The sequence below is a fragment of the Notolepis coatsorum genome (genome assembly GCF_963971535.1).
Source record: "Notolepis coatsorum genome assembly, chromosome: 6".
In the NCBI taxonomy this organism is placed as follows: domain Eukaryota; kingdom Metazoa; phylum Chordata; class Actinopteri; order Aulopiformes; family Paralepididae; genus Notolepis; species Notolepis coatsorum.
Window position 1 is genome coordinate 167,167,771 of NC_140170.1, and position 18,763 is coordinate 167,186,533.

The window sequence follows — 18,763 nt, forward strand, 5'->3', positions numbered from 1 at the left end:
CTCAGCCCGGGGTCCAGCCAGGTTTGGCCAGGTTCTAAAGACAATGGAGATGCTCACTGTGTCTGAGACATGCCACAGCACGGCTAAACCCTGGCTAGTGGAGACAAGGCCACAGCACGGCTAAACCCTGGCTAGTGGAGACAAGGCCACAGAGCGGCTAAACCCTGGCTAGTGGAGACAATGCCACAGAGTGGCTAAACCCTGGCTAGTGGAGACAATGCCACAGCGCGGCTAAACCCTGGCTAGTGGAGACAATGCCACAGCGCGGCTAAACCCTGGTTAGTGGAGACAATGCCACAGGTTGTCATGCATAAGGGACGGGAGTTTCAGCTCATTTCATTGACAATATAAAGTTGTTGTTGTTGTATTTGTGGTACTTCTCATGTGCTTTCATGTACTAATTCAAAACACATGTTTAATATGATCATGTCATTAATCGAATTAATTTAAGTGCACGTAAATACATTTAATTAAGTTGTACTTTAGTAAATGTACAAAAGTGTACTATTTTGGTAGGTAAAAGTAAGGAAAGATACTTCGAAAGTATAATTTCAATATATTTAAGAGGATGCGACCCTCTCTGCGTGCCCTCCTGTCTCCCTGTCTCCAGCTGTCTCGTAGTGATGACCGGAGTGCTGGACGTCCCGCGATGATGACAGGGAGGTTGCGACCCTCTCTGCGCCGCCCCCTATCTCCCTGTCTCCGGCTGTCTCGGAGTTATGACCGGAGTGTTGAACGTCCCGTGATTAAGACGGGGAGGACGCGACCCTCTTTGCGCCGCCCCTGTTCCTCAAATAGATCTGCTATCAGCTCTATCTTTAATCTTTCAAAATGTTCAGTTGCTATCGCTATCAGCTCTATCTTAAATTTTTCTAAATGTTCAGTTGCTATTGCATGCACTCATCTGTGTTTCACTACACACATGAGTGCATGCTTACCAACTGTCTGCCTGCAACACTACTATCACCGACATCTAAGAAGGGAGATCCCCCCTTGAATTGGCCCTTCTAAGGTTTCTCTCCTCCACATTGCCTGTGGTGCATTTTTTTCTAGTGCCAGGTTTTAGTGAGTTTTTCCTTACCTTCGCGTGGGGTATGTCTGGGAGTGTTCGCATTGCATTCATTTATTTTGCATTTATTTAAAATTTGTTGGACCTTATTGTGTTCTTGTTTTGTTTCTTGACTTATTGTGATGTTTCTTCTTGACTTGTTTAAAGAAGACGTGTCCGGCCCATGGGGACATTAACGTGTGTTGTCGGGCCTTACAAATACATTTGAATCCTAAGTACAACTTTTAACACAACTACTAGTATACATATACTTTCAGAAAATATACTTAAGTTATATACTTACTACTTTATATTTATTTATTTTGGCATTTAGGACACTAAATCAATTACCATATTCCACACAGTGTAGCCTAATTAGACCTCTGAGACACTATACTGTACATGTAGGCCTTTCACCAGATTGTAGACTCCCCTATGGGATCAGGTAAGTGCCTTGCTCGAGGACACTTCAACCCTAGGAGCAGGTAAGGGTTCAGTGCCTTGCTCGAGGACACTTCAACCCTAGGAGCAGGTAAGGGTTCAGTGCCTTGCTCGAGGACACTTCAACCCTAGGAGCAGGTAAGGGTTCAGTGCCTTGCTCGAGGACACTTCAACCCTAGGAGAAGGTAAGGGTTCAGTGCCTTGCTTAAGGATACTTAAGATAAGATAAGATATTCCTTTATTGATCCCCTTGGGGAAATTCAGGCATCATAGCAGCATGGGGAATGGGGGGGTACAGGTAGTAAAAACAACACAAGCAGTGTAAACAAATAAGTCAATATAATTGACTATCTAACTAACTGAAATATACAGTATTCACAGTGTCACATAAGGTGCAGTATGCCTAAGGTAGTGTTATAATTTACTGTCTAACTAACTGAAATATACAGAATTCACAGTATCACAGTATTCACATAAGGTGCAGTATTCACATAAGGTGCACATAAGGTATGCATAAGGTAGTGTTATTGTCCTCCTTGGGTTCCTATTAGTTCTAGTTGGATGTCTGGCAGCAGTCCCTGCCCACTGTTGTGGAGCCTGATGGCCGCTGGTATGAAGGACTGTCCGAGGCGGTTAGTTGAGTGTTGGGGGGGTATCAGTCTGTGGCTGAACGTGCTTCTCATCTTGACTAGCTGGTCGTAGAGGGGGTGGGAGGGATTCTCCAGGATAGCAGCCAGCTTCCTTCTCATCCCCCTCTCTGCCATCAGCTCTAGTCTGACCAGCTCGACTCCCACCACGGAGCTAGCCTTCCTCACCAGCTTGTTCAGTTTGTTGGTGTCCCTCGAGTTGATGTAGCCCCCCAGCATGCCATTGCCACAGCATAGAAGAGGACGCTGGCCACTACAGACTGGTAAAATGACTGCAGCAGTCTATTGCACACGTTGAAGGACCTGAGTCTCCTCAGGAAGAACAGCCTGCTCTGTCCCTTCCTGTAGAGGGCCTCTGTGTTGTCTGACCAGTCCAATTTATTGTTCAGGTGTACCCCAAGGAACTTATATGACTCCACCACCTCAACCTCCTCCCCTCGGATGGTGATGGGAATCGGGGGGGGGGGGGGCTCTTCTTGCCCCTCCGGAAGTCCACCACCAGCTCCTTGGTCTTACTTCCTTCCTAGGAGGAGTTAAGGGTTCAGTGCCTTGCTCAAGGACACTTCAACCATAGGAGCAGGTAAGGGTTCAGTGTCTTGCTTAAGGATACTTAAACCCTGGGAGGAGTTAAGGGTCCGGTGCCTTGCTCAATGACACTTCAACCCTAGGAGCAGGTAAGGGTTCAGTGTCTTGCTCAAGGATACTTCAATCCTGGGAGCAGTTAAGGGTTCAGAGCCTTGCTCAAGGACACTTTTACAGGGGTGAACACATTGGTCATTGCAGGGATCAAACGTGTGACCCTCTGGTTAGTTGAGTGGTTCTTGACCCTCTGGTTAGTAGAGTGGTTCTTGACCCTCTGGTTAGTAGAGTGGTTCTTGGCCCTCTGGTTAGTTGAGTTGGTTCCTGACCCTCTGGTTAGTAGAGTGGTTCTTGACCCTCTGGTTAGTAGAGTGGTTCTTGGCCCTCTGGTTAGTAGAGTGGTTCTTGACCCTCTGGTTAGTTGAGTTGGTTCCTGACCCTCTGGTTAGTTGAGTTGGTTTTTGACCCTCTGGTTGGTAGAGTGGTTTTTGACACTCTGGTTAGTTGAGTTGGTTCTTGACCCTCTGGTTAGTTGAGTTGGTTCTTGACCCTCTGGTTAGTTGAGTTGGTTCTTGACCCTCTGGTTAGTTGAGTTGGTTCTTGACCCTCTGGTTAGTTGAGTTGGTTCTTGACCCTCTGGTTAGTTGAGTTGGTTCTTGACCCTCTGGTTAGTTGAGTTGGTTCTTGACCCTCTGGTTAGTTGAGTTGGTTCTTGACCCTCTGGTTAGTTGAGTTGGTTCTTGACCCTCTGGTTAGTTGAGTTGGTTCTTGACCCTCTGGTTAGTTGAGTTGGTTCTTGACCCTCTGGTTAGTTGAGTTGGTTCTTGACCCTCTGGTTAGTTGAGTTGGTTCTTGACCCTCTGGTTAGTTGAGTTGGTTCTTGACCCTCTGGTTAGTTCAGTGGTTCTTGTTCCTCTGGTGATGTGATGGGAGTGGTTCTTGCCCCTCTGGTGATGTGATGGGAGTGGTTCTTGCTCCTCTGGTGATGGGAGTGGTTCTTGCCCCTCTGGTGATGTGATGGGAGTGGTTCTTGCCCCTCTTGTGGTGGGAGTGGTTCTTGCCCCTCTGGTGATGGGAGTGGTTCTTGCCCCTCTTGTGATGGGAGTGGTTCTTGCCCCTCTGGTGATGGGAGTGGTTCTTGCCCCTCTTGTGATGGGAGTGGTTCTTGCCCCTCTTGTGGTGGGAGTGGTTCTTGCCCCTCTGGTGATGGGAGTGGTTCTTGCCCCTCTTGTGATGGGAGTGGTTCTTGCCCCTCTGGTGGTGTGATGGGAGTGGTTCTTGCCCCTCTTGTGATGGGAGTGGTTCTTGCCCCTCTGGTGGTGTGATGGGAGTGGTTCTTGCCCCTCTAGTGATGGGAGTGGTTCTTGCTCCTTTAGTGATGGGAGTGGTTCTTGCTCCTCTGGTGATGTGATGGGAGTGGTTCTTGCCCCTCTGGTGATGTGATGGGAGTGGTTCTTGCCCCTCTTGTGATGGGAGTGGTTCTTGCTCCTCTGGTGATGTGATGGGAGTGGTTCTTGCCCCTCTTGTGATGGGAGTGGTTCTTGCTCCTCTGGTGATGGGAGTGGTTCTTGCCCCTCTTGTGATGGGAGTGGTTCTTGCCCCTCTGGTGATGGGAGTGGTTCTTGCTCCTCTGGTGATGGGAGTGGTTCTTGCCCCTCTGGTGATGGGAGTGGTTCTTGCCCCTCTGGTGATGTGATGGGAGTGGTTCTTGCTCCTCTGGTGATGGGAGTGGTTCTTGCTCTGTGGGGTCAGGACTTTCCAGGGGGTCACCAAATGTTTGGGGGGGCCATGAAAATATATACATATCGATAATCATATTGTCATCTTTAGTATAGATGTTTTTTTTATGAACAAATGTATATTTGAAGTCTAAAGCCCTCCAACCATGATGAATCATGCTTAGGTCATAGATGAACAGTTAGCTAGTTCTTCTTGTGACTATAGTTGTTTCCTCTTTGGAAAAAACTTTTAATTGTGAATTCAACACCTGGCCCTTTAATCGCTAAGTAAAGTATGTGGTCGTAAAAATATCAGTCAATTAAGCCTTTAAACTAAACTCTGCCTTCATAATGTCAATTGACAAATCTACATTGGTCTTAATACTGTATTTAAAGGGGAATGTCACGTTTTAAGAATCCACGCCGTTCCTGTGCCCCAGGACAGTTGAGTCAGTATTTGTGAACATGCACCACTCTCTCCTAAAGCCAGAAATCAGAGAGAGAACCCCTCCAATCTGTGATGTCACTGGGATGTATAATATGGGGCTGCTCCCATAGACAATGAATGGGGCTCTGACTTTATGAAGCCATAAAAGGTTTGTGTGAGGTTCTAATTCTGCTTCGGACCTTCGAGCAATGCTAGAATGTAAACGTCATTTGGGTAAGAGGTCACGCAAACATTTTATGGCCTCGTAAAAGTCAGAGCCCAATTAATTATAGAGCAGCCCCGGATTTTACATCCCAGTGATATCACTGAGTGGAGGGTTTAAAGAGAGAGTGCTGTGTGTGTGTTCACACATACTGACTGCACTGTCCTGGGGCAGAACATATGGGAATTCTTAAAAAGGGTGTCATTCCCTTTTAAAGACATCCTTTTGCATGACTGCATTGCTGCATTAATTTGCAAAAGGACAATAAATGGTAAATGGCTGCATTTATATAGCGCTTTTATCCAAAGCGCTTTACAATTTGTTCCTCACATTTTTACCCATTCACTCACACATTCACACACTGACGGCGGAGGCGACCATGCAAGGTGCCAACCTGCTCATCAGAAGCAATTAGGGGTTAAGTGTCTTGCTCAGGGACACTTCGACACGTTGCCCGGGAGGAGCGGGAATCAAACCGGGAACCTCCGGATTACCAGACGGCCGCTCTACCTCCCGAGCCACTGTCGCCCCACAACAGTGTGTGGGAAATGCAATTTTACACATTTGTTGATTAAATAAACTATCCGATGAGTTGACAGAATTTCTTTAGTCAAGGACAGCCCAAACTACTACCACTGGCCAGTATGACTTACTATCATAGTCAATTATTAAATGGTGCATTTATATAGCAGCTTTTGTCCAAATCGCTTTACAATTTTGTTCCTCACATTCACCCATTCACTCACACATTCTGTAGGATGCAAGGCGGCAACCTGCTCATCGAGAGCAGTTAGGGGTTAAGTGTCTTGCTCAAGGACACCTCAACACGCTGCCCGGGAGGAGCGGGAATCAAACCGGGAACCTTCCGATTACCAGACGACCGCTCTACCTCCTGAGCCACTGTCGCTCACTCACTGTACATAATAATACTGTAACACTGTACATACATCAGATTAGCATTATCACTCAGTAGTACTCATTTATATATATATATTCCAGTTTAATCACCTGTACATTGTATCTTGTTAATGCACTTTACCGTTACCTTTGCACTCTGGTTAGATGCCAACTTCTTTTCACTGTGCTGTACTTGTGCTGTATGATGACAACACATTTGAATCTAATCTGATCTGAATCTAATTAATTTGTACGTAATTTGTACGTCCAAATAAGTGTCACAGTTCAGATCCATAGAGACCCACCGTGATGAAGTGGCTCATCTCGTTATTGATGAGGTCTTTCAGCTCTGCCTTCTTCAGCTTGCAGTTGTGTCCGGAGTATCTGTGGAAAACGTGGATGATGTTGACCATAGCATTCTCCAGGTCTGACGTGCTTTGCTGTGACTTCTGCTAAATGAAAAGAAAAGAGTATATTTTAGTCACTCGGATTCTAAGAAATGAAACTGTCTATTTAGTCATTCAGATTTAAAGAATTAAAGCTGTCTATTTTAGTCATTCGGATTCAAAGAAAGAAAACTCTATTTTAGTCATTCGGATTCAAAGAAAGAAAGCTGTCTATTTTAGTCATTCAGATTCAAAGACAGAAAGCTGTCTATTTTAGTCATTCAGATTCAAAGACAGAAAACTGTCTATTTTAGTCATTCAGATTAATTTCTGAGTTCTGATCATATATTTTATCTTTTACACTCCCAGTTGAACTGAAAACATTCTGACAAGAGATCTCATTTAGAAATTCTTTCTTTGTATTTTGTTTACATACATAACACTACAGAAGACCGGTATCAGTCATACACTGTACACTGGCTACAGCATAGATCCAATTGTTTAGGACACAGGAAAGACACATAATTTATGCAAGCAAAAGATAATCATTATAAACAACTACTTTGCAAGGTTGGGCACAACTTACTTTTAATCCAACCTGAATACACGTTTAAGCTACATTTCACTCACTACATCCGTGCTAGGCCTATAAATGATTAAACGTTGTTTATAACAGAATTCATTCTCAATTATTTATTTATAGACTGGACATACAAACCTTTTTCTAAGAAAAGATTTAAAGGTTTTCTAGAGAATCCACATCTTAAATTTGAAAGCGAATCACCTCCAACCCATATACCACTTAACTTAATAAAACACATGTTACAATAACACAACGCACAATCTCTCTTTACCTCCATTTGGAGAAACTTCTCTTTCCTTTATCTGTAGTGTGAGGCGGTTATCCAGTGGCTGAGATGGATGCTTGATGCAGCAGAATGCTGAAGACTGCCTGCCTCGCCCAGTTTTGAAAACAGTCAAACGTACATATTGATTTAACACCACGAGGCTCCCAATCCCAGAGGCCACTGTGATGGTTAATGTACTGTATGCCTAATGGGTGTTCGTGGAATATACACAGGCTGAAAACCACTTCCTTCCCCAACTTAGGATGTGCTTATCTTCGTTGGTATATCACAGTAGAAGCTTAATAGCAGGGAGAAAACAAATCAGCCTGCATTATAGTGGAGACAAGACGTCTAAAAAGCTAAAAGCTAATTCAGTTTTCTCTCAATCTCATTATCTCATCCAAGACTTTCTAGGCGAATTCTGAGAAGCATAATTGACACACCGCTAGTACTCATTGTGCAAGCTCTTTAATCACTTAGAAGTGTGAGGTTGTCCCGGCCTTCTCTTCAATAGTTTGTTTACATATCGAACATCTAGCAGTGCTCTTGCTGGAAATCTGTGTAAGCAAAGCGCATGATTCTGCATCATAATTCTGAAGTCTCTTTAGGCATCTTAAGTACTGAACATGAGGGTATCGACATGAATGTACATGTTGTGTCTGCCCTTGCACAAAATGTAATAATGTTACGGTATTAATATAGCCAGCAATATCTTATGCCAAATGATTAGGGCCTATTTAAAAAAAGAAAATAATAAAAGAAATAACTGTATTTATCAATTAAGTCTGAGTCCTCGCCTGCACCTTCCGAGTCCGAATGCAGTCAGTGCTCGAGTCCAAGTCCAAGTCATCAGTGCTCAAGTCCAAGTCAAGTCACGAGTCCTGAAAGTACTACAAGTACTACAGTCCAGCCCAGGACTCGAGTACTACAACACTGCCAGACCCCCCCCAAGAGGTCCTCACTGCCTCAGGTCCCATGCTGGGGACGACACTGTCCTCTGCACTTAAGGCAGAACACACTGTTCCGAGTCATGTCTTCCTGTGACTAGAAGAAACACAGGATCTCACAGATCATATCATATCAAAATGTGTGATATTGCTAACCTTTAGAAATGGTTCAAAGACAATAAGAGGCTTTTCACAGAATGGTTAGAATGCTCCTTTTCCTCCATGTTGGAAGAGACAACGGTTGCCAGATATCAACAAAAATGTAAGACATTGGTTAGATATTAGATTATCACTGGATCCCGTGAACAAAAAACTCCTCTACCACTGTATAGAAGTCTGGTATTTTCTCTTGAAAGTGGTTACCAATAGTTACAAGCAGCCATGTATCGATAGGCTGTTTTAATAAAAAGCCATGTTAATAAAAGAATGATGTGCCACACGTCTCTCCATGTGAAAAATGACTTCATGACTAATGAGTTTTTGCTTTGCCTTCATTCTTTGCGCCAAAAACATGTTGGTCAAATAGGCCTAAAGTAGTATTTTTTACTGGATCCGGCCTACAATAGCGAGTGGCACTAACTGACCGACTGGCTAGTTGACTCCCTATTGTGTCGAGGCGGGTCCGGCTTGGCTTGCCTGTTCTTATTTTCATTGGGAGAAAAAAATGTGCGACTGTTGCGAACCTTCGTTGTGACTGATTTTGTAATGTCGGGGAGGTAAGTGTATGCAGGATACTAAAGGTGGGGTAGTGGTTAACACTGTCGCCTCACAGCAGGAAGGTCCTGGGTTCAATTCCCGCTTGAGGACCAGGTACGGTACCCAGGTGGGGTATCTCCCGTGCCTTTCTGTGTGTTGTTTGCATGTTCTCCCCGTGCTCACAAGGGTTTCCCCTCCAAAAAAAGAGATAAACCCAATAGAAAAACATGCAGAACAGATCACATCACTGGCCAAGACGGACAGGAGCACTTGGATTGGTCCCCGGGCACGGCCCATACTGCAGCCCATGTCTGCTCCCGGCTGCCCTTGGATGTTGAGGATGTTCTACTAGTCGGTGGTTTAAATCGACACTTTACAATTTGACACGTATTACTGTACATTTTAGTGTATATTTTATATTTTAGAATGTATATACATATGATACCAGAATGTATACCCGGGACTGTATTTTATTCTTTATTCTTTATTCTTGACTTTTGTTTTCGACTACCTAAATGTTTACCGTGTGCGATCTGTAGTGCTGAATTTCCCTCAGGATAAATAAAGGATTTCTATTCTATTAAAAGATCATGGCAACATTATGGGAAATGCGCATACCGTCTTCTCCAGAGACAAGAAGATAAGATACCAATTTCCTCTCTGTGCGTTCAGTAGAAAGCTATCCGGCTGCAAGCTGTCCCAGCTTAGTTTTGCCTAAGTAGGCAGGCTACTAAATAAAAACAATCCCTTCCTTACATACACAACAACCTCTTTGCAAGAAAGAAAAGACTGGCTAACAAAGAAATGTTTGTTATAATGGGCAAACGGTTGATTCATATAAAAAAATGTATAAAGAAAACATGGTTCTGCATATATCATGGTTTATTGCACAACAGATACAAGAACACACACACACACAACACACAACCATCACACACTGTTCAAACCCGACAGGTCTGCGAGGCGAGACGTATGAAACTGGTTAGTTGGTTTCTAGGCAGCACCATGACGACCATGTCACTTCAAAAACAGGGAATTCCACCAAAACTGACTTTTAGGTTATTATTCAGCGATAGTAGATATTTTCCTCATCGTTTCTTCAAGGGTCTGAGGAAACATCATGCGTGGTTTTAGAGGAGACTGTGGCCATGCTCTCGAGACACTGACCTCAGAGACTATGCGGCCATGCTCTCGAGACACTGACCTCAGAGACTATGCGGCCATGCTCTCGAGACACTGACCTCAGAGACTATGCGGCCATGCTCTCGAGACACTGACCTCAGAGACTATGCGGCCATGCTCTCGAGACACTGACCTCAGAGACTATGCGGCCATGCTCTCAAGACACTGACCTCAGAGACTATGCGGCCATGCTCTCGAGACACTGACCTCAGAGACTATGCGGCCATGCTCTTGAGACACTGAACTCAGAGACTATGCGGCCATGCTCTCGAGACACTGACCTCAGAGACTATGCGGCCATGCTCTCGAGACACTGAACTCAGAGACTATGTGGCCATGCTCTCGAGACACTGAACTCAGAGACTATGCGGCCATGCTCTCGAGACACTGACCTCAGAGACTATGCGGCCATGCTCTCGAGACACTGACCTCAGAGACTATGTGGCCATGCTCTCGAGACACTGACCTCAGAGACTATGTGGCCATGCTCTCGAGACACTGACCTCAGAGACTATGCGGCCATGCTCTCGAGACACTGACCTCAGAGACTATGTGGCCATGCTCTCGAGACACTGACCTCAGAGACTATGCGGCCATGCTCTCGAGACACTGACCTCAGAGACTATGTGGCCATGCTCTCGAGACACTGACCTCAGAGACTATGCGGCCATGCTCTCGAGACACTGACCTCAGAGACTATGTGGCCATGCTCTCGAGACACTGACCTCAGAGACCATGTGGCCATGCTCTCGAGACACTGACCTCAGAGACCATGTGGCCATGCTCTCGAGACACTGACCTCAGAGACCATGTGGCCATGCTCTCGAGAGTCGAGACACAGGACACCGATTATCACGCATCCTCCTCGCGACAGACGGGATAAAGGTTTAATATCGGCAAAGTGGTCAGAGAGTATAAAAACATCTACACCCCCTGACGTACAATCTTGAAGTTTAAAGGTACCATTAGTACTGTGTAAGAATACCCTTTGTTTGTTCTAAGACAATAGCTTAAATGTCACACCTGGGAGGGAGGGCCCAGTGCCCCCCAGTGCTCACCACGGCCAGCACACAAGAGAGCTGGGTTCCTTGACCTCTCATCTTTAGCCAAGCTCATTGACCTACCCGTTGATCACATGTCCTACCAAATACCAATACGTCTATATTGATCGTGAATATCTGTCCACGCGCATAATTGATTCATCCGGTTCCACCACAGTACCATTTTCAATGGTTTGGCATGAGGACCCTGTAGACTCGACCACAAACAATTCAACAATGTCCTCATTCCACACAGGTGAACGTGGTCGAGTCTACAGGGTCCTTATTCCAAACCGCTCTACTGTATATGCTTTTGCCTAGTCTTGGTGTGGATAAAACTGAAATCTGATTTATGCAATGGGGTAAAGATTACAATGATTATACAAGACAATAAAAAATATTACCCTTTGTGATGTAAAAAAAAAAGACAATTGTCTTTAATTAATCAATTAGCTGTGCTTTATGGAGCTAGGAACACTGCCCACCTAATGTACTGGCCAGTTTGTTGAAGTTTTTATTTTGGTAGCCAGGGAAGGAAGGGAATATATATTGCAATGCACTTTAAAACTCAATACTAGCATCCATTGGTCAGTTTAAATGTATAATAGCCAACCATTTCACCTCAGTCTGTGGTTGTTTTAAATCATTTGAATTGTTTAATTGATTCTATATACTGTTTCTATATATTGTTTTTGTATTTATTATGTGCTGTGCTTCTCGTCGTCATTGTAAACGAGAGCTTGCTCTCAATGATCTTTTGAGATTAGATAAAGATTTAATGAATACATTTAATTTAAAATAGAGATATGTGCCTGTTCCATGAGAAAAGAAAGAGGTGCTGGAAAATAAATAATTCTAAATAGATTTCACCTAAAAACAATTAACAAACAAGTTCCACAGAATCAAGTAAAATGTATAAAATCTTTGAAAAGAAAAGAAAGGGACCTTTAAAATGTTCTTTCAACCGTCTTGAGGCCACGCAGAACAACAGCATCACATTCTCACAGCAACTCAAAAAGCAAGAAGAAAAATAAATAAATAAAAATATCGGGGGGAAACCCTGGTGGAAAAATGTCTACTTTCACAAAATCATAACTTTTTTTAACAAAACAACAAACACAAAAAGGTCAATCCGGCGGCGGCATGACATCTCCCGTTGCGAACAGGCGTCTCTCATGGGGGGGGGGGGGGGGGGCAAACGCTCCCTCTCCGGCGCCGCCCCGTCACTTGGGGGAGGGGTGAGGCGCTCTGGTCCAGCGGTCCCGCTCGGCCGTGTGCAGGCGGAAGTGGGTGTTGAGGTGCGCCGACTGGTTGAAGCACTTGCCGCAGACGCTGCAGCGGAACGGCTTCTCCCCCGTGTGGATGCGGTGGTGCCTCTTCAGCATGCTGACGGTGGTGAAGCTCTTCCGGCACACGGCGCAGCCGTACGGCTTCTCCTTGGTGTGCCAGCGCATGTGCACCTCCAGCTGGCAGGCGAAGCTGAAGCTCTTGCCGCACTCCCGGCAGTAGTGCCACTTCTGCAGGCCCTGCGCCGCCTGGTGGGAGGGCCGCGGCATCGTCTGCGCCGTCCTGGACGCCTTGGCGTTCTTCAGGCGCAGTATGTGCGCGCTGCTCTGCTTGCCGACGGCGTGGGCCGGCGCTTTCGACTGTTGCTGCTGCTGCTGCTGCTGCTGCTGAGCCTCGCAGCCCGGCGCCTTCTCCCGCCGCTGGATCCGGTTGACGTCGGCGGGGGAGTCGTGCGGCGCTCCTCTGTAGTTGGAATAGTCGTGCTCCACCTTTATGTCCATGGTGGGCACCGCCCGGAGGAGGGGCGAGACGCTCTCGCCGTCGGTGTGCGCGGGGTGGTGGAGGTGCGACCTCTGCGGGTGGTCGACCTGACCGCACGCTCCGTCCGCGTAGGAGGGCGAGCCCAGGCACGCGGCGTCGGTGTCGAACTCGCACGCCGGACGTCGCTCTTCCTTGTCGATGTTCCTGAGCTCCGGCTCCTCCTTGATGTGCGGCGGCGGGGGCTCTGGCTCCTCCTCCGGCTCCTCCGCGTCGAAGCCAGACGCCCAGTCCTGCTCACACAGCTGGGGCTCGGCGGGCTGCTCATCCTCCTGGGCCTGGATGGACTGGGGCTCTGAGGGGAACATCACAGTGTCATGTATAGAAAAGCTTAACCCTTTCACTGACACACGATAGAAGGTTAACCCTTTACCATCACACTAGCGACGGTCGAAAGGGTTAACCGGCTGTTGTGTGGCAGTGAAAGGGTTAAAGGGGAATGTCGCCCGTTTTAGTAATATGTTCTCGCTGTGCCCCAGGACAAGTCAGTCAGTGTTAGTTAACACTCGCCACTCTCTCCTGAAGAAAGAAACCCCCGAGAGAGAACCCTCTTTGGTGATCTGGTCATCTGGGGTTGCTCCATAGACAATGAATGGGGTTCTGACTTAATGAGGCCATGAAATGTTTGTGTGAGCTCTCGCACCCAAATTAGGTTTATATTCTAGTATTGTAGACTAAGAGTACTTTCTCTGGTTGAAAGGTGCAACTATCAAATGGTATTTTTATTTTATTTTTAAAGCCCTTATTGGTAAACTTCCCTCTTACATCACAACACTGTTTGAATAGAATCTTGGAACTAGGGATGGGACAGAATATTCGAAAATTCGAAGTCATTCTGTTATTAAGATCGATTTCATTTTTTTTTTACAATCGAATATTCGTTTGGTAAAAAAATTATTAAACTTTATTTTTTTATTTTTATAAAATGCTTTTATTTTTATTGAAGCAAACATTCTTATTTAATTCCTTTTTATATTTAGAGGCAGCCTAATTTTCATAGCCTAATTGATCAAAAAGATGCACATGCTACTGTTTGTTTATTAAAGCCGGTTGATAGGCCAATGCAATGTTGTTATTATAGGCTACGATGGTGAATGGTGTCATTTTGATTTATTGTCGGTCAGCTGATAAAAAATATATTCGATATTATGAAACACGAATTTTCGAATAGCACTTTTGCTAGAAAGTCCCATCCCTACTTGGAAGTTGGAACCTATTCTACATGTTCAAATGGCTTCAGGGTGGCTTCCCTGAACTGCAGCGGTCAGGCAAGCGCTACCGGAGCCTCATGGTCAGCAGCACAGAGAGACTCAGAAGGAGCTTCTATCCCCAGGCCATCAGGATGCTCAATGACAAAGACACCATGTAACAACCCATCATCTACACACACTGCAGTGCACACACATCCACATGTACACACTCACTTTAAACAAACACTCACCTTACCCCTCAATTTATTCACTTTAGACACTTTAACACACTATATTTATCTATTATTAAAGAGATTTGCAACACATTCATACCTCATTTACACCCTACCCCAAGTTTTGTACCTCTGCATTCTATATCACAGTTACTCATTTTACTCTGTATTGTATATTGTATATATCACTTTACCTACTTTTGATTTTTTAACTTACTTTCTTTTTACAGTATGTAGCACACTCTCAGGGGCTCATACAGAAACAAGTATTTCATTAAAAGTATTCTGTATTTTGACAAATAAACAAACTTGAAACTTGGTTCTTAGGGTTCCTCCAGTTTGCTCTGAACTACTGTAGGTAAAACTGCTTTTTCCTTTGATGCTTCCAACACCTGGAATGCCCTCCAACCGACTCTGAAGCTTCTTCCTTTTCTTGCTGCATTTAAAAGTATGATCTCCGTCCTCCGACCACTGTGTGTCGACTTGTAACTGTATTAACTGAATTGACTGTGTGATGGGGCGTTTAATGCACTGCATAGCAGCCACACTTCTCACATATGCTCTCCCTCTCTCTCAGGGAGACCATAGAAACAGAATAATGCTAGGGCTGGGGGCAATATGACCAGAAAATATCACATCACTACACTAATAATATTTGGCGGTATGGTTTTCCAGTACAAATTACAATGTGTGATATTACTTTATTTTTATTATTATTCTATTTATTTTTGGGCTTTCTGTATTTTTTCCCCCACCGATCCCAATTTAGTCGTTATGCCAATTCCCTTCCTGGTCGTTGCGCGCATTGCCCCACTGTTGGCCTGGGAAGGGAGTAGAACTACCACATGCCTGCTCCGATACATGTGGAGTCGCCAGCCGCTTCTTTTCACCTGACAGCGAGGAGTTTCACTGGGGGAACGTAATGCGGAGGTTAGCTGAGGTTCACGCTATTTCCCCCAGAAACATAACCGACCTGACCGACCAGTTAGGAGTCGCTGTTTACAACGACATACCCCACTGGCTTCCCACCCGCTAACACTGCCAATATGTTAGTAGGGACGACTGACCAAGCCGGAGGTACCGCTGACAGCTGGATTCGATCCCAGAGTCTCTGCGGTGGTAGGCGAGAGCTTAGTCCTTGTCCCTGATATTACTTTTTTACATATTTCTCTAGGAACAGCTCCCTCGGCTGTGGTCTCGCTGAACTCCCCACCACCACCACACGACCTACTCCAGTATTCTGTTGAACTCTGAACTCTAAAATCTGTTGCCTCATTCCGCTTATCCTGCCTAGTACAACGGTCTTACACTATACTCATACCTACTTTCATTATACCACTATATTCAATCTATAGTCTATCCATATAACACTGTATAATAACAATGAATACACAATAACACATTGTATAAAAATGTATCTATATGTGTATAGCCATATCTGATCATATTAGTTACACCACTGGCTAGACTGGTTTGTTACCATAGTGTGTTCATACTTGTACCACTGTATATAATATTAAATACTGTACATACATTATCTTAGCACATTACCATTGACATGTTACATATATATATATATACTGTATACTGGAATGCACTTCACTCACTGCTTCTTTGCACTCTGGTTAGATGACAAATTGACAATACATTTTTTTTCACGATATGTATATATATCGTCGCGCATGGATCCCTGACAGTTAGCTATAATACCTTCATATTCTGTAAACCTTCCAGTCCTAAAAATGCTTGTTATTTTATATATTAGATTCAATTAGATTCAAATGTATTGTCATCGTATAGCACAACAAAAATAAGTTGGCGGTAACAGTATGTAACAGTAAAGTGCAATAACAATATACAACGTACAAGTCATTCAAGTGGAATATAAATTAGTACTACTGAGTAATAATGCTAATCTGATGTACAGTGTTACAGTAGTATGTACAATGATACAGGTACACACTGTGGCAGAGGCCAAACTGGCCAGTGGTATAACTAGTAAGAGTAGGTAAGGATACAAATATAGATATAGCCTAGTAGATACAGGTATGTAAACAGGTACGAAAGGGGCTAGTAAACAGGAATATATGCAGTTATATTGAGACAGGTGTGGATACATATATATATATTAATTATATGGTAAATGTATACGGTATATACAGCCTTATTGTACATGCTAGAGATATATGGGTATATCGTTTGAGGTAGGTAGACTAGCCCCTTACGTGACTGCCAGCGACCAGCAGTCACGTAAGGGGCTATGTAGACATGATTACAATGTAAAGCCGTTGGAGACAGTAGATATAGCCTAAATTGAGTATAGCAGGCAATAGGAGGAGACCCATTTCGCCGACTGTCACAACTTCAGCTTCACGGTAATTGTATATTGTGGTATTATACTGTACATGCCTGACCAAAGTCTGCCAATCGTCGTTGTTGTTGTTTACCTGGGTGAAGTAGCAGGCGTTGAACAGCGATATTCAGGAGCCGATTGAGACGCTCATTCTCCTCCTTTGAGCGCAGTATTTCACCCTGGTATTCAACTATCGTGTCTTTAATAGCTCGGAATATCTCGTCAGCGGCAGCTGTGAGTCTTTCGTTTAGAAACACGTTCAATAACTCCAGTTTCGTCATGTTTGGAGGTTGTGTTACAAGAGGTGTCCTTCTGGTGTTTACATCTGTTCACCCGGAAGTAAACGACGACGCCACTTTGCGTCTTCGCCCGTTCGTTCACAGTTTCCGGTATTTTGAGCTCATGGGAGGGGGGCGGCATGGGGGACGGGGGGCAGGGAGCGCGTGAGCTGCTACCACTAGACCAGGGGTTCCCAAACTTTTCAGGCCGCGACCCCCAAATAACGGTGTCCGACCGAGAGAGCCGCGACCCCCACTATTATAGGAGGTAAAAAAAAATTATAATATATATTATATATATAGGTATATATATATTTTTTTATAAATGGAAATGTATGGTTGAAATGCAAACGTTCAAACGCACACACACTAATAAGCATTGGAGGCTTTTAACCAGGGCCGGACTGGGGAAATCATTCAGGCCACGACATATAGTGCAAAATATAGCCCCAGGCAGGCCGGCCGGCCACTTTTTAAGCAGGGGGTCTGGGGGGCATCTATATTAAAGGCAGCCGAAGAGTGCTTCCGCATTGGCGTTTTGCGCTCTGATTGGCCAAGTGCGCGCATGCGCATGAGCCGCGACGCCCTCTAGCCAGGAATCGAAACTCTGTTTAAGCTCCAGAGAGCGAGGCTGAAAATCTGCAGTTCTTGCCCCACTGATGGGAGCCGAATCCCGGATCCGAGTTTTCTGATGAATACCCCCAAAATATGGAGGTCCCGAACGCAATTAAGTATTGATTACGCCGTAACGAATCATTAAAAAAATATACCGTTAACTGGAGTATGTTGTTTCTTTACATATATGTTGGATTAGAGAATTGGTTTGTCATGACAATCCAATAAAAAATTGCGATTTACCCGGTGGCTACAACAACACACAGTAACTACATGCATAATTGTTTACAATAAACGGTGGGGCTGGGCTGGGGCGCGCAGTGCTCCCACTTAGGTGGCGGCGGCGGCGGTTGACCGATGCCGAGGACGAGCGCGCGTCCGTGGGGTAAGACAGCCGGTGAGAGAGCGCGGCGCGGAGCCAATGGCAGTGACATGATGGGAATAATCGGATGCGTTAAACAGCAATCAATTAATTTAATATAACAGTCCGGTTCTGTGTTTGTTTGTCTGTAGATTGTTGGTGAACAACTAACTTTAGGTTAGTTTAACGTGTCCGTGTCGATTAGCCCCACCGTTCATTGTAAACAATGATGTGTGTTGTTGTAGCCACCGGGTAAATCGCGATTTTTTATTGGATTGTCATGACAAACCAATTCTCTAATCCAACATATATGTAAAGAAACAACATACTCCAGTTAACGGTATATTTTTTTAATGATTCGTTACGGCGTAATCAATACTTAATTGCATTCGGGACCTCCATATTTTGGGGGTATTCATCAGAAAACTCGGATCCGGGATTCGGCTCCCATCAGTGGGGCAAGAACTGTGGATTTTCAGCCTCGCTCTCTGGAGCTTAAACGGAGTTTCGATTCCTGGCTAGAGGAGCGTGTCGCGGCTCATGCGCATGCGCGCACTCGGCCAATCAGAGCGCAAAACGCCAATGCGGAAGCACTCTTCGGCTGCCTTTAATATAGACGCGTCTGGGCAGGGGTGTAGCTCCAGATTCTGGGCCCCATGAACGAATGTATTTGTAGGCCCCCAGTGAATGCGAGCGCGCGTTAGCGCGCGAGCAGATTTTTTTTGGGCCATTTTTTTATTGATTAAAACGCATAATATGGTTTTTACCTATACATTCGGATCAGCAGTTCAGCACCTGCACTGTTGGTGGGTGAGCCTAGTAAAGGATGT

At 45.0% G+C, this 18,763-nt stretch overlaps 1 protein-coding gene across 1 annotated transcript; it reads right to left on the reverse strand.

The window, feature by feature from the left end:
- Positions 1 to 10,266: 10,266 nt before the first annotated feature.
- On the reverse strand, positions 10,267 to 16,995 carry LOC311230539 (uncharacterized protein). The gene is made up of 2 exons (XM_084316845.1): positions 16,774 to 16,995; positions 10,267 to 13,198 (listed from the first exon to the last, which is right to left on the reverse strand). The coding sequence occupies exons 1-2, from the start codon at positions 16,958 to 16,960 to the stop codon at positions 12,303 to 12,305; spliced, it is 1,083 nt and encodes a 360-aa protein (XP_084172971.1). The 5' UTR covers positions 16,961 to 16,995; the 3' UTR covers positions 10,267 to 12,302.
- Between the last annotated feature and the right edge of the window lie 1,768 nt (positions 16,996 to 18,763).

What these genes read in the sequence shown, in the direction of transcription:
- LOC311230539 (XM_084316845.1), bottom strand. Translation starts at nt 16,960, where the DNA reads ATGACGAAACTGGAGTTATTGAACGTGTTTCTAAACGAAAGACTCACA. An exon ending in ACGCCTGCTACTTCACCCAG is followed by an intron (nt 13,199 to 16,773) that starts GTAAACAACAAC and finishes TGTTCCCCTCAG; the next exon opens with AGCCCCAGTCCATCCAGGCC.